At 44.5% G+C, this 17,399-nt stretch overlaps 1 protein-coding gene across 1 annotated transcript in view; it reads left to right on the plus strand.

Moving 5' to 3' along the window:
- The window catches only part of SNCA (synuclein alpha), a 42,961-nt gene extending 38,744 nt beyond the window's left edge, over window positions 1–4,217 (plus strand). The window contains exon 6 of the mRNA XM_083179111.1: window positions 579–4,217. Within this exon, the coding sequence (XP_083035237.1) occupies window positions 579–608 (30 nt within the window). The 3' untranslated portion in view covers window positions 609–4,217. The remainder of the gene's footprint in view (window positions 1–578) is intronic.
- The last annotated feature ends 13,182 nt before the right edge of the window (window positions 4,218–17,399 follow it).

Here is a 17,399-nt window from a genome sequence, read left to right on the forward strand (position 1 = left end):
ATGCGATGCGATCAGATTTCTCTACGGAGAATAGCATGGTGCGCAATTAACTTAGCGGGCGCCCAGATAGGAAACAAGTACCGAGGAAAGTAAAAAGCCACATAAGCTATAAAAGGCATATCAGATAAGAAAAATGTAAGGTTGATGTAAACCGGATAGCCTTTAAACCCCAAAGTTTTTATTTGTAGTGTGCTGAATGTCATTTTGACATTGTGATTTTCATTTAGTGGTGGATATATGGTTTCACTGATCATCTGGCCAATTTTGCTTACCAATTTTTATGTCTTGTGTGTTTATGGTGTCATGGTTATTTATAATATATTTGTTAAAAGCTTGTCAAAATGTATAGAGAGAGAGAGAGAGAGAGAGAGAGAGAGAGAGAGAGAGAGAGAGAGAGAGAAAGAGAGATTTGGCACCGGAGCAGCAATTAACTTTTCTGGTGTTCAGCATAGTCTTCTGAAAAACATTTTTTATACAAAAGAAAGTGAAGGACTATAATGTACAAGTAATTTATGCCGAAGACACAAACATTTTATTGTCCGTAACGTAATATTACTGAATTTTTATGATTTGTTTAGGAATACCAAGACTACGATCCCGAAGCATGAAGATTGTGGGCAAGTGGCACCAACATAGACTAATCTACTGATCATAATACATTTCAATGTACTCTGTACCAAGTTCTCAGATTTTATTTACTTTTTAATTTTTTAACTGTATATGGAAGTCTTCCATAAGTGATACAACACAAAAAAGGATCACTGACCATGATTCTGTTTCAGGTTATCTGATTCCAACACACTGAAATGATCAACAATGAGTGGGGTATTTTGTGCAATGGATGTTGTGGCTTCAAATAAAATACAAAAATAAACAAAAACACCTAAGTGTCTATAAATGTCCTACTTTCTACATGTATTTTTGCTTGAGTGCTTTAGTACTGTTTCTATTTTCCTATACTTTTGTATGTTTTTAATGTTATTTACTTTCTTATGTATCGTGAGATCTGTTTATAACTATCCAGTAATTCTGATATAAGCATGAAATATGCAACCGACTAATTTAGAAATCTGGCATGTTTTTCTTTGGTTTGTATTTCTTAATCATTTTAGACAATATAAATTACATTTAAGAATGACACAGTTTAATTACAACGCTGACTCTCTCCCAGTTATATTAAAGCTGAATGATAGTGGTCTACACATGGGTGATAGAAAAAACAATTTTATATGTTATTAATCTATGTTTTAATTAATCTATTATCAGCATCATCTCCCTTAATTTATAATGCCCAGCAATACAAGCCACAAGTACATGAATAAAATCATGCATAATAACAAATAGATGAATATATGAAGAAGGTTAATAAACCCATGAATAGTCAGGTATAACAGCAGAGAGGTGGTACATACAGTACAAAAGGACAAATGATGCGCTTACCACAACATGCACTAATAATTCCATGCTTATGCGTTAATCAATCAGCATATCCCTCATCAAAACATGTATGTGTTAATCACAACACATAAGAGAAATAGCCAAAACTTTCCATTTTTAAAATATATTTGTTATTAACAAATGATTTGGCTACAAGCCAGTTAATGATTTTGCATTACATTTTTACATGTGTCCTGTGGAGATTTCTATCAATGTTTGTAGTTTTGCCTTCTATGAAGGAAATTCAACAATCGTTGACTTGTGATTGGAGCCTTTTCAGAAAGGTCAAATGGCACTCCCCAGCAATGTATATGCACTCATTTTTCTCCCCACAGGTTTGTGTACAAAATGAGAAAATATTGCTTGCCATATTAACCCTTTATGACCCTCTGCATGCGATGACACTGGTGAAGTAGATGGTTCCAAAAAGGTAACCCGCAAAAAAAACTGGTTTGGTAATTTTTGAAATGAGGATGTTGCCATGGGCAACCAATCAGATACTATCTGTTATCTTCTAGAAGGTTCTAAATAAATAAGAAGTAGTTTTTAATTGGTTGCTCATTGCAACATCCCATGTGAAATAGAACTTCCATCTTAGTAAATTTCCCCTTCTGCACAATATATTTTTTAATAATATCCATTTAAATGGACAAGGGATCACAAAGGATTAATAAGTAACATGCTCAGCTGGATCGCCCAATATAGTTAAGAAGACAAGCATAACATTTTTCACATTAATGTTAAAATAACAAATTTATTTTGTCATGGATTTTCTTCTTCAACCATCTCTTCCTAGTGTGTACTTACAGTATGTAAAAGGTTGTTATTAACTAATTATTTTAAATGGAAAGTTTGAGCAATTTTTTTAACTCAAAAGCAAAGTGCTAATCGACAATTTAAAGAGCTACATTTTATATTACTGCACTTCCTACAAAAAGTTACTGTATTTAAGTGAATATTTGTTATGATTTGAAACAAATCGACATATTGTGGTTCTGTGTATGATCAATTCAATTCCTAAATGAAAGACAACCAAAATGTTCTGTGGCTTAAAACTATGTCCCCTTCCTATTCTCATTAATCCAGATCTAAATATTTATATATACTAGGGATTGTCACCTTTTTTGGCAAGTACCAAATCTTGATTATGGAAAAGGGTCCAATACCACTTTGCAGAAGGTATGCGTTTATAAATATGTAAATATTTGTGACATTTATTCTACATAGCACATTCCCCCCCTCCACAGAGCTCTCCCTACCTTCTCCACAGACTTATTCTAGAGACTCTCCACAAACCTGTCACTGTCTTCACAATCTACCCAATATAAACCCTCCCGAGTCCCTACATCTCACATGCTGGAACTTAAGGTGCCCACACATAGTGCGATATGTGCTGTGTGTGTTTTGTGCTAGATTGCATTGCATCTAGTTTAAATTGCATGTTATACGCTAACACAGCATGTGATTTGAACTAGATGCCTGCACATACTTTTTGTACTTTGATATAAGATATGCAAACAGAGCATGCATTGCAAGTCATATAGAAACACAGAGCGATTTGTGTTTTGAACTAAAAAGTTGAAAACGTATGTGACCAGTGCACCGTGTACCAGCTAATGGAAAGTGAAACTGATAACAATCAGACACTGTGCCAGGCACCTGGAGATAAGAATCTGCTAATTCCCCAACATCTAGACCCCCAGTCTCTCTATAGCATCATGCCAACCTATAACTCTCCCAGCCAAATGCCATCCAGGTTCTTGACAGCTTTATAACCTCTCTATGGGCGGGATGTACTAAAGGGAAAATGCGGTAAAATGGGGGTTTTACCGCATTTTCCTATTTACCGTTACCCGTCCGCCCCGTTTTCGCCTGGCAGGGTATCGCCACCCAGAGGGTGGCGATACCCTATGGAAGCCTATGGGCTTCTATTGCCGCCCGCCGTACGCGCGCCCCCCCTCCCGTCTTCCTTTGATCTCCTCCTCCCCCAGCAGGTGTCACAGCCGGGAGGACATCCGGCTGCAGTGGGGAGGAGGAGACGCAGGGGGACACTGGCAGCCGCCGGGATGTGACGGAGACCCCCGCAGACCACATCACAGGTATTGCGGGGGTCTCCGTCACCGCAACCCGATGCTAGCCGCATATGTTAGTACATATGTGGCAGCATCGCGGTGGCTGTCAGGCGAAGGGCGGCGATGTATATTAATACATCCCGCCCTATATATCCCTATATATCTCCAGTCTCATGAACAACCCCTATGTCTCCATCATCACTAACCCCCTCTGTAACATAACTAGCCTCTGTCTTCATCATGACCCCCCTGTGCCTCTCAAGCTCGAGTACCACTAAGCCTTCCTGATTGTACCAGTGACCCACAAATGTGAATTAGAACCAATGATTTACTGCATAGAGATGAATTCTCCAAGCACTTATGCCGTAAATTCATAGAAATAACATATAGAATGAATGAAATGGCTAGTTGCGAATTATACAGTTAATGGATGATGAAATAAAAGACTATTCGGTGGAATGCTCCTTAGTAACTGCTGAAAACTAAATAAATTGTGTACATTTATTTTTTAAGTAGATAATTATGGGAAAAAGGCCACAATCCTTTTGAAAGTACAAATTATATATATATATAGTATTAAAAAAACAGCAGTTTTAGAAGAAAAAAAAAGCATTACTAATTTTATCATACTGTACATTATTGTAATTTACCAATTTATGTAATTCATTGTATATAAAGAAATAAATGTCATGAGTGTGGTTGCATCAACTGGTTTCTGAAATTCATTACAAACTAGCATTGTAGATACAGTATGTGTAAAGCAGGTGAGACGTTACCACCAGTATTTCACACAATAGGCAAATTGTTGTATTTTACAATATATCTTTGTGACAGCATTTTGAGTCTCATCCATTGCACAGTAGGCTGTAATTTTAAATCCCAAAAGGAAATGTAAAATTGTGTCCTTGGCAGCTTGCTGTGTTTGTACTTGCAGGTATCCAGGTATATATCATATAATACTAATATACTGTACACTGAAATACTGTACTGTACACATGCAGCAGCATGCATTATGACTGCCACACCTTTCTTATAAAGATACTAGACTATTACCTGTGGTCACCCTGTCATAATGCAAAGCCAGCCACAGCCTCATAATGAAAAAAAACACATGGAATGTTTTATTATTTTATTTAATGAATAAAATGTTTCAGTTGTCATTGTCCTGTACATCCAGAGGTGAAGCTAGGCTTTCTGTCACCTTGGGCAAAGACTTAACTCTGCCCCCTGCCTACATAATAGCCACCCCCTACTTATCTCACCATGTATCTGATAGTACTGCCAGGGAAATGTGCACTGTGGTGTGGATATTATTATACAGTGGAATCTAGGAGATGTTCACTTACAATATACAGCTGAACATATCATTGCTATTATTTAAGGTTACAGCAGCTATTTTAATAATGCCATGTGGGACTTTACTTACGGTACATAATGAAGTAGAATGCAGGAAGCTCCAGGTTGGGGAACACTAAGTGCAAATGGTTGGGAATTATACCCCTTACACACCGCACAAATATCCGGGGTGGACCCAGTCCACCTGGGTGAGTGTGTGGTGCGAAAGAGCCATCTTCAATACCCCGGGTCCAGCAACCCGGAAATCCAAGCCGGGAAATAGCTGTGTTTTACACTGGGTTGCTTGGCAGTCTGAACAGGAATCCCAGGTCGAGCGACCCAAATCCTATTCACTGCTATGGAGGAAGCAGCATCAGTGCTGCCTACTCCTCCTCCTCCCCTGCCCCGTATGACACGTCGCTGTGATGCAATATGTTGGGTGCAGACAGGGCATGCTTTATCGCAAATGTCGGCTTGCTCCCAGGCTGGAACGGGGTCCAAATCCCAGGGGCGGCCCAGCATTTGCGATGTGAAAGAGGTATTAGTGACATATGCATTGTGCAACGTGTTACAAGTGGTGGATTGCTCATTAGGAACGTGAAGCACATGACTTGAGGTGACACTTTATGGTGCCCAGTGGGGAGGGGACAAATGGTCAGTAAATTGTTATGGTGATGGTGGTGGGGAAATTGGGTCTGGATGGAAGTTAGAAGGTCCTGTTAAGGCCCCAAAAATTTGTGGGTGGGGGGGCACAAATTAGGTAGTTACGCACTGCTAAATCTATCTCTACATGTATAGGCCATATTAGACTTCCCCTCTGCTGGAGATTAAACAAAGCTTAAGTTAATGTAGTTTAGCTCTCATTGTCCTCAAACATTGAAGCTGATTATTCCACAGGTCCATTTCCGGAATTTATGGAACCTAACTCAGCAGGCATGGTTAGATCTACTATGAAACTAATGAAGCTTTAGCATCAGGGTGTTAGGAACACGGGAGATCTCGCCACCCCTAACTCCGTTGTCACCTATTGGAGTTGGCGGCCGCGTGCTAAGCTAACCTTCACCAATAATAGCCGCGTTCGTGGGAGCCCGTTAGTCAGGCTCCCACCCCGATGCCACCTGGTCTTACTAGTGACAACGCAGCCGCCAAGGCCAGAGGTAAACAAGGGGAAAGCTGGCTACAAACAAGAGGCGAGAACTTCCCTGCCCTATGGAGGAGGGTGCCAGTGGATAGCACTCTAAACTGGAACCCCCTAGGCAAATGCTGTTACCAAACGGGTGTAACAATACAGCAAAGCTGATCTAACAAACCAAACTGACAAGTGTAACAATACACAGTATGTTGACACAATGAGAAAATGCTGACGGGTGTAACAATACACAGAATGTTGACACAATGAGAAAATGCTGACGGGTGTAACAATACACAGTATGTTGACACAATGAGAAAATGCTGACGGGTGTAACAATACACAAGATGGACCCAATACAAAATGCTGACAGGTGTAACAATACACAATATGCTGAGACAATAAAGAAATCACGAGTAAGGGGACAGGGAGAGAGAGAATCTCCCCACTTATCTGAACCACGAAGGAATCTGTAGCAGGAGCAGACAAGGATCCTAGGAGGCAGCTAGGAACAGGCCACTGGGTACAGGAACCAACGCTGAGTAGGAGCCTGGGACCGGGAACACTCAAGACACCAAAGCAAGAACTATAGCCGGCATCTGAGTGTCCCGGCCAGGCTGTTTAAATAGCGCGCCATGCGCTACCCTGACGCTGCGTGCGGCGTCATGCACACCCCTTCCTCCCTGCGGCCGCCAGGCGTCCCCCGTCGCCTTGGCAACCGCTGCGGCAGGGGAGGAAGAGGTTGCCCCCAGGCTGCCTGACGCCTGTCAGCGTCCGCCGGAAGCTCCCGGCCGGTGACGCGACGGCGTCGTAGTAACCCGGCAACCGCCGGGACGACAATGGAGGAGACTGCCGGGCGAGCGGAGGCGCTGCCCGTGCAGCTCCTAACAGTACCCCCCCCTTGAGGAGGGGTCACCGAACCCTTAGACCCAGGTTTAAACGGGAAGGTCTTAAAGAACTCTGCTTTGAGTCTGGGCGCGTGTAAAAATCGCTCAGGTACCCAAGACCTCTCCTCCTCTCCGAACCCCTTCCAATGGACCAAAAATTTAAGTTGCCCCCGAACGACCTTGGAATCTAATATCTGCTCTACTACGAATTCTTTGTGCCCTTGAACGAGGACTGGTCTACGGTTCGGAGCACGCCCTGATTGGGGAGCCATCGAGGCTGGCTTGAGAAGAGAACAATGAAAGACATTATTAATACGCAGTGCTCTGGGAAGCTGCAACCTAAACGCCACCGGGTTGACCTGAGCCGTGATCAGGAATGGACCGATGAACCTGGGTCCTAATTTTTGGCATCTCTGGCGAAGCTTGATGTGGCGAGTTGACAACCACACCTTTTGCCCCACTCGGAATAAACATGGTCTCCTATGCTTGTCGAAAAAAATCTTAGAACGTGCAGAAGACTGTCTCAGAGCTAAATGAACCTTCTGCCATGACTTCCTAAGGAGGGAAACCGTGGAGACAGGTGGCTGAGAGGAATCCCTGGGAACAGAAAAGGAGTTGCATTTGGGATGGAACCCGAAATTACACAGAAAAGGCGAGCTCTTGGAAGCCACATGATAGGAGTTGTTATAAGCAAACTCGGCCAGAGGTACCAGCTCAGCCCAATTGCTCTGACATTTGGAGACAAAGCAGCGTAAATATTGTTCCAGGGCCTGATTGACCCTTTCGGTCTGTCCGTTGGACTGTGGGTGATACCCGGAAGAAAGACTGACCTGTATTCCTAACCCAGAACAAAAACTTCTCCAGAACCTGGCCACAAACTGAGATCCTCTGTCTGAAACTATATCCAAGGGAAGGCCATGGAGTCTGAAAATATGAGAGATGAAGAGCTGTGCCAATTCCTTGGCAGTAGGAAGTTTACGCAAGGGTGTAAAATGAGCCATCTTGCTAAAGCGGTCGACCGTGACCCAAATGGTGGTAAAACGAGTAGATGGAGGAAGGTCGACAATAAAGTCCATAGAAATATGGGACCACGGCCTTTCAGGAATGGACAATGGCAGTAGCGTTCCCACTGGTGATAATCTGGAAGACTTATGTCGGGCACAAACAGGACAAGACGAGATAAACTGAGTGACATCTTGTTTCATGGTGGGCCACCAAACCGCTCTGGACAAGTGCTCAAGGGTCTTGGTAACGCCAGGATGTCCCGTGACCCTACTGGCATGGAAGTCCTTGAGGACCAATTCTCTAAGATGTTTAGGGATAAACAGGCGATTATGTGGAGTCCCCTGAGGGGCTGAAGGCTGAGAAGCCAGAACACGGGAGGCCAAGTCCTGAGTCAGACCCGCAAAAATGACAGAAGACGGGACAATGGGTGCATCCTCCAGTTCAGCGCTCTGACAAGTCTGGAAACTGCGAGATAACGCATCAGCTTTGACATTTTTAGGGCCGGGTCTGAATGTAATAATAAACTGGAACCTGGTAAAGAACAATGCCCACCGGGCTTGTCGTGGGTTTAGCCGTTTGGCCGACTCGATGTAGGCTAAGTTTTTATGGTCAGTGATCACGGTGATGACGTGTTTGGCCCCCTCAAGCCAGTGACGCCACTCCTCGAAAGCCCACTTAATGGCCAACAATTCGCGATTCCCGACATCATAGTTCCTTTCGGCTGTGGAGAACTTGCGGGAGAAGAAGGCGCAAGGATGAATCTTCTGATCCTGAGTGTTCTTCTGGGAAAGGACAGCTCCAGCCCCTACATCTGAGGCGTCAACCTCCACAAGAAAAGGAATTCTGGGGTCCGGGTGATGTAAGACGGGAGCTGAACAAAAGGCTTTCTTTAGATTATAAAAGGATTCGATGGCCTGTGGGGACCAAACTTCCGGATTAGCTCCTTTGCGAGTCAACTCTACAATGGGGGCAACAATGTCCGAGAAAGACCGGATGAATCTCCGATAATAATTAGAGAATCCTAAAAATCTTTGAATAGCTTTAAGGTTGGTAGGGCGAGCCCAAGACATGATGGCCTGAACCTTACTGGGGTCCATGGAAAAACCCTTGGGAGAGATGACATAGCCCAGAAATGAGACTTGAGAAATTTCGAATTCGCACTTTTCGAGTTTGGCGTATAGTTGATTCTCACGCAACTTCTGAAGGATCAGGCGGACGTGTTGCCGATGTTCAGAAAGTGACTTGGAAAAAATCAAAATGTCGTCTAAGTAAACCACAGCAAATACCCCCAGGTAAGGTCGGAGAACCTCATTGATAAAGTCCTGAAAGACTGCAGGAGCATTGGCTAAGCCAAACGGCATTACAAGATACTCGTAGTGGCCTGAGTGCGTATTAAAGGCAGTCTTCCACTCATCTCCTTTTCTAATCCTGATGAGGTTATAAGCTCCTCTGAGATCGATCTTGGAAAAGACTATCGCCTCCCGGATTTGGTCGAATAAAACAGAGATGAGTGGTAACGGGTAGGAATTTTTTATGGTAATCTTGTTCAAGGCCCAATAGTCTATACAGGGACGTAAAGATCCATCTTTTTTTTCTACAAAAAAAAACCCTGCGCCTACAGGAGACTTAGAGGGACGAATGAATCCTTTTTCAAGACTCTCACTTATGTATGAATCCATGGCCTGGGATTCAGGTGCTGAGAGGGCATATAGGCGACCCTTGGGCAATCTGGCATGGGGGACTAGGTCTATGGCACAATCAAAGGGACGGTGAGGGGGCAACGTATCTGCTTCCTTCTTGGAAAACACGTCGGCAAAGTCTCTGTAGGGTACGGGTATGGAAGAAAAAACGGGAAGAACAAGACGAAGAGGAAGAGAGAGACAACGGTCAGAACAGGAGGAGCCCCAACGTGTGATTTCTCCTGTGGTCCAATCAATACTGGGATTGTGCTTCCTAAGCCATGGTAACCCCAAGACGAGTGGCGTGAGAGGACAGTGAAACAAAAGGAAGGAAATCTCTTCCAAATGAAGAGCCCCCACCGAAAGCTGAAGAGAAGGAGTGCATGCGGTAACACTGCCGTTGGAGAGTGACTGACCATCAAGGCCACAAACCGACAAGGAATTGACCAAGGGAATGGGCTCGAGCCCCAACGAATGAGCCAGACCCTTGTCAATAAAATTGCCGGCCGCGCCGCAATCGACAAAGGCAGTGGTATCGACAGTGCAGTTATTACAGGAGACAGAAACCTGAATAATTATCGAGTCTAGGGGAGTAAAACAAGATAGGCCCAAGTGAGTCTCCCCAAACAAACTGAGGCCCTGTCTTTTCCCGCCTTCAACGGGCAGACAACCGCACGGTGGCCCTGACCTCCACAATACAAACAGAGACCCTTCAGTCTCCTGCGATTCTTTTCTGTGGCTGACAGACGCGTAGCCCCAATCTGCATGGGTTCGTCGCAAGCAACCTCCGGGGTTTCCCCCAGTGAAGATGAGGGGAATATCCCGGACTCCCTCTCCCTCTCCCTCTGGCGTTCCCGGAACCTCCGATCTACCTTAATGGCTAATTCCATAATTTCATCAAGGGAGGTCGGGGTAGGATAGTGAACCAATGCATCCTTTAAGGTTTCGGATAGACCAATCCTAAACTGGCTGCGGAGTGCTGGGTCATTCCAACCTGAATCAATGGCCCACCTCCTAAATTGGGTACAATAAGCCTCTGCATTACCCTGACCCTGCCGTAGTGCCCTCAGGTTGGCTTTGGCTGAGGCAGCACGGTCCGGGTCGTCGTACAGCAACCCCATGGCAGAGAAAAAGGCATTCACAGAGGTAAGGGCCTCGGACCCTGCGGGAAGGCCGAAAGCCCAGGTCTGTGGGTCCCCCTGTAACAGGGAGATAACCATTCCCACCCGCTGGGATTCCAAGCCGGAGGAGGCCGGGCGGAGTTTGAAGTAAAGCTTACATGACTCCCTAAAATTAAAAAACTGGGAACGCTCCCCGGAAAACCGGTCTGGGAGACTCAACTTGGGTTCAGGGTTTCTGGATGAGGATAAGACCCCCTGTACCCGTTCCTCTTGTGAGTTCACCCGGAGGGTCAATTTCTGGAGCTCTTGTGTCAGGGTATGCATCTGTCCCGCCAAAGCGTGACTAGCTGCCTGCTGGGCCGGATCCATGACAGCAGACTGAAAGTTAGGTGAAGTATGGGCCGGCTATAATGTTAGGAACACGGGAGATCTCGCCACCCCTAACTCCGTTGTCACCTATTGGAGTTGGCGGCCGCGTGCTAAGCTAACCTTCACCAATAATAGCCGCGTTCGTGGGAGCCCGTTAGTCAGGCTCCCACCCCGATGCCACCTGGTCTTACTAGTGACAACGCAGCCGCCAAGGCCAGAGGTAAACAAGGGGAAAGCTGGCTACAAACAAGAGGCGAGAACTTCCCTGCCCTATGGAGGAGGGTGCCAGTGGATAGCACTCTAAACTGGAACCCCCTAGGCAAATGCTGTTACCAAACGGGTGTAACAATACAGCAAAGCTGATCTAACAAACCAAACTGACAAGTGTAACAATACACAGTATTTTGACACAATGAGAAAATGCTGACGGGTGTAACAATACACAGAATGTTGACACAATGAGAAAATGCTGACGGGTGTAACAATACACAGTATGTTGACACAATGAGAAAATGCTGACGGGTGTAACAATACACAAGATGGACCCAATACAAAATGCTGACAGGTGTAACAATACACAATATGCTGAGACAATAAAGAAATCACGAGTAAGGGGACAGGGAGAGAGAGAATCTCCCCACTTATCTGAACCACGAAGGAATCTGTGCAGGAGCAGACAAGGATCCTAGGAGGCAGCTAGGAACAGGCCACTGGGTACAGGAACCAACGCTGAGTAGGAGCCTGGGACCGGGAACACTCAAGACACCAAAGCAAGAACTATAGCCGGCATCTGAGTGTCCCGGCCAGGCTGTTTAAATAGCGCGCCATGCGCTACCCTGACGCTGCGTGCGGCGTCATGCACACCCCTTCCTCCCTGCGGCCGCCAGGCGTCCCCCGTCGCCTTGGCAACCGCTGCGGCAGGGGAGGAAGAGGTTGCCCCCAGGCTGCCTGACGCCTGTCAGCGTCCGCCGGAAGCTCCCGGCCGGTGACGCGACGGCGTCGTAGTAACCCGGCAACCGCCGGGACGACAATGGAGGAGACTGCCGGGCGAGCGGAGGCGCTGCCCGTGCAGCTCCTAACACAGGGCCCCTAATCCTGGAGGAACAACTTTTTGTATACATTTTTTCATCAAAATTTGAGGTTTTTTTTAGTGTGTTTGAGTGTGTTTTATTATAATAAGGTTATTTTAGTGATATAATCATCATTTTTCTCTCTTGTGCATTTTAACACAACAACTTTGATTTTCACTTCTTGTTCCTAAGCACTGTATAGTTAAAGCTAGTCACCAATAACACCATGACAATCAGGCTTCTAGTACAGCATAGCTGCTATTACAGCTTGGATGCACATTGATTTGTCTTTTTTTAATGTTGAATCTGAATTGTCTGAAACTTCACTAATTATCATATTGGTATCCGATTCTGACAATATAATGTAGCTCAGCAAAACAATATCAACATTCGTGCCAACACCACAATTTTAACAGTTACAATGGTGACATATGTATAATGTCAACAGACAAAATGTCAACAACCTCAGAATGTTGACATGTTTACAATGGAGAATGAAGTAGGATTAAGCAATAGACGCATGGTTATGACAAGCATTAGGCATATCAGTGCACTCACCGGAATGCTCTGTCATATGACTCCACCAAATCATATGACTGCCAGGAACGGTAATGCACAGATGGAGAAGCTGCCGTCATCAGGAGCAGGTAAGTCACCACTTGGCCACCAGGGATGATATGTTGACAGTTCATGAGTCCTGATACAAGAAATGTCAACATGGTCAATGCTGTTAGCATTATGTCCATATGGACATTAAGAATTTTGACATATAATACCACATGAGCAGAAAATATTTAACAGAGTCTCCTGGATCTCGAAGTTTCACAAAAACAATCCTTTTACTTTAATCGAATACACTGTAGCCCACTGTCCAAGAAGACGTTTATACCCCATGCTGCCTCAGTAGCATTAAGCAAGGGGTAAGTTTACAGAATAAAGAGTCTCCGCATATGCGTCAGTAGCAAGTATTTACTCAAGGCCTTATGAGTCTATTCTCATTATGTTAAACCTCAAGGAATATGAACATGTCTCTCGGAAACATGGCTTGTGCCTAATATACCCCCAATCCATCTCTCAGGCCTAGGGGATTGCAAGCAGAAGCTACATAGAACACATAATCCAGTCACATTTTATAGCACATCAGCAGTCAGATGTACTTCGTACCCTAGGGACATATGTAATAGTGCCTGATGCTGGACCAACTCTGTTAAAGCTGTAACCATTTACATTGCATGAACGCTATTACATTTACCCATAAATCAGGAACTTTGGGGTTCATTCTGCTTGGCACATGTGCAGACCCCCTATGCGAACGCCTTCAGTGAGTATCACACTCGCCAAGGTGTTCACATGGGTAGGGGAGGGGTGCTGGAGGGGAACAGCCAGCATTTTATGGGCGTCCACATGAAAATGCTGGGCGTTCCCCTTATTTACAGTTTCTTTTATAGCGCAGCACATGACATCAGCTCCCGCCCAGTCTTCTTCCGATAGTGGCAGAAATAAAAGTCAGTTTTTACTGACTTTTATTCCCGAAGGAAAGAGAAATAATTCAATGGTCGGCGACCATTGAATGATTTCATTTCCCTTCGGCCACATGCGCTGCTTAGTGAGCAACTCTGAATCAGGACCTTTATGTGCAGCATCAAAGTAAGATAATCAATGGTAACATGACAGTACAAACTTTCACCGTTATTTATTTATTTTTTGGTACTTGTTTCCTAGCACGGCACCATCACATTGCATACCATAAGCCTTACAATGGTATGTGATGCGATGCGATGTTGTGCGATGGCACCCGATGTTATACAATTTAAAATCGTATACCATCGCATTGTATGCCATTGTATGCCATATACAATGGTATACGATTTTAAATTGTATAAGCACCCTAAAATGGGTGTTTTCAATGTTAAATGGCCCCCCTATAAGATTATAAATTGTATAAGCACTGTAATGGGTGCTTACAATGTTAAAAGCACCCCCACGCCACCCCCAGTATCAACGGCAACCCGAAGCGTGGCGAGCGCAGCGGTACACGTCCTCCGACCTTTTCATACCACCACTATCCACGTCGGCATGGAGTTGGTCTTAGATAGTGTGGCGTGCTGCCGAGCCCGAAGTATGGCGAGCCCAGCGAGCCCCGCGAGGGGTCGCGGAATACATGTAAAGTAATACGCTTCCGCTCGCCACGCTTCGGACTCGGTGGCTCGCTGCGCTCGCCACACTATCTAAATTCAACTCCATGCTGACGTGGATAGTAGGGGTATGAAAAGGTGGGAGGATGCGTACCGCCACCCCTCGCGGGCTCGCTGCTCTTGCCACACTTCGGGTTGGCGTTCATAGTGGGGGTGGTGTGGGGGTGCATTTAACATTGTAAGCACCCATTACGGTGCTTATACAATTAAAAATTGGGTACTTGTGTATTTTGGCGGCGCCCGATTTCTGCATCGTACGATGAATGTATCGCATCGCATGCCATGTATGGCATGCGATGCGATGCGATTTTGACCCCCTATACGATTAAAAATCGTATAAGCACCCTAATGGGTGCTTACAATGTTAAATGCACCCCCACGCCACCCCCCCACTATAAACGTGAACCCGAAGCGCGGCGAGCGCAGCGAGCCCGCGAGGGGCGTCGGTACCCGTCCTACAACCTTTTCATACCCCCACTATCCACGTTGGCGTGGAGTTGAGAATAGATTAGTGTGGCGAGCACAGCGAGCCACCGAGCCCGAAGCATGGCGAGCGGACGCGGATACCTTGACAGGTAAACGCGTACCTTCGCGGGCTTCACAGGTATCCGCTGCGCTCGCCACACTAATCTATACTCAACTCCACGCCGACGTGGATAGTGGGGGTATGAAAAGGTCGTAGGACGCGTACCGCTGCGCTCGCCACGCTTCGGGTTCACGTTTATAGTGGGGGGGTGGCGTGGGGGTGTATTTAACATTGTAAGCACCCATTAGGGTGCTTAACATTGTATAAGCACCCATTAGGGTGCTTATACAATGTTTAATCGCATCGCATCGCATCGTATGGCATTGTATGCCATGTACAATGGCATACAATTTGAAAATTGTATGCCATCGTACACTAACCAACGAAATCGCGTCGCATCGCATACCATCACATGCGTTATGGTATGCGATGCGATGGGCGCCGCCAAAATACACAAGTACCAAAAATTGTATAGGGGGGCCAAAATCGCATCGCATGCGGCTAAATGGCACGCGATGCGATACAATGCATAAGATGCCATACAATGAAAATCGTGGACGCCGTGCTAGGAAACAAGTACCTTTTTTTTTTTTATTATCAAACATATTGCATTGTTATTATGGCATACAAATTGCTTTTTATGTGTCATTTATATATTTTAGTTCTCAGATAGGAAACATCTAATTTATTGTAGCCAATTTTGTTAGTATCAAATTGCTTATGACTCATTCTGGGAACATTTCTTTAACTTTGTTTTCTTCATCCCTACTATAGTATCACTGTACACAAAACACTTGTCATGGGTCTTCAGAGGGTTGACTACTGCAAGCAACAAATGTATTCTGTAGATGAGCTTTTAATTGCACACCACCATATAAACGTAACAAAATCCAATTTAGACGAATAAACATACATTTATATTGCATTTGAATTATATTCTATTTAACATATCAAAATATTTTTTTAAAGCAAGTTAATAAGAAGACCAATGTCTCCAGTGGCAAAGGCTTTCAGAAAGTACTGTATGGTAGACATTGCAACAGTACAATGAGGCAGCTAAAGTAGGACAATTGATTAAGTAACTTTAAAAACATGTGGTGAGTGGGGAAAAAAAACATTAAATGTTAACGGTGTCTGTGCATTAAAATTAGTTTTTTTTTGTTTTTGTTTTTACCACTGTCACTGCTCGCCCTTCTTTGTCAGTTGTTACCACAAGGGTAGGCAACTGAGCATCTAATAATGATACAGTAATACAATAGGGGAGCAATGGGCCCGTACATACCTGATTGCTGCAGAATGAATTCACACAGTGGACGATTATTCATGAACTGCATTCGTATGGGCGGAATGCGTGTGCCTTTCACAAGGTGATTAACAGGAAGTAGGCATCTGGGGGTATACAGTGGGAGTGCACGGCATGCTTAGGAAAACACAGGAGTGCCCAAGCGCTTTCGGGGAGGGTGTCTGACATCTGCTCTTGGCCGGATATGGCTGTATTTATTATTTATTAACATTTTCTTATATAGCGCACACATATTCTGCAGCACTTTACAGAGAATAATTGAACATTCACATCAGTCGCTGCCCCAGTGGAGCTTACAATCTATATTTCCTACCACATATAAATGCACACACATTCACTCTTGGGTTAATTTTGTTGGGAGCCAAATAACCTACCAGTATATTTTTGGATTGTGGGAGTAAACCCATAGAAATCCCACACAATCATGGGGAGAAGTTACAAATGCTGCACAGTTAGGTGGCATCTATCTGATATCCGGTCACTGCTGATTCGCTCAGCAGTGATCATGTCTAAATCAGGCCCAATGTGTTTAAATCCAGCAATGTTAAGAAACAGCAAAACAGGTTGAAATGCTCTAGGTTGACAGTCAAAAGGTCGACATAGGGTTTTTCACTGTTTTTTGTCCTGAATGTCGACAGAGAAAGAAAGAGTTAAAAAAAAATTATATTGGGATCTGCTGTTGATCAAGTCCCAGAAAGCCTCCTCTGCAAGTCCCTGTATCTGGGGCATTAAAGGGCATTCTGGGACTTTATGTAAATTAGTGATAAGGTATGTCTGTCCTGCCAGAGTGAAATCTAACCACGTGCAAGCCTGTGAATTGCTTAGCATGGCTAGCAAAAATTAGCTGGATTGGCAATTTGCTACAAATCCAAATTTACTAAGATACATTCGTAAAAAAAAAATCGTATTTTCATACTAAAATACAATTGTTTTGGGTGTATTCTTATGTTTGGCATTTACTATGCCTATGCATTTTTTATTTTCAGAAGACCTGAACTATGTGCCTTATTCTAGTTCAGTCTTTCTGACAAAATCATTCTTAGATGGACAAAACCATGTGCACTGCAGGGGGGCAGATGCAACATGTGCAGAGAGATTTAGATTTGGGTGAGTTATTTTGTTTCTGTGCAGGGTAAATACTGACTGCTTTAATTTACACTGCAATATAGATCTCACTTTGAAGTAAAACCCCACCCAAATCTAATTCTCTCTGCACAAGTTACATCTGCCCCACCTGTAGTGCACATGGTTTTGTCCATCTAAGAAGGATT

This window comes from Crinia signifera, chromosome 1, assembly GCF_055691185.1.
Source record: "Crinia signifera chromosome 1, ASM5569118v1, whole genome shotgun sequence".
NCBI lineage: Eukaryota > Metazoa > Chordata > Amphibia > Anura > Myobatrachidae > Crinia > Crinia signifera.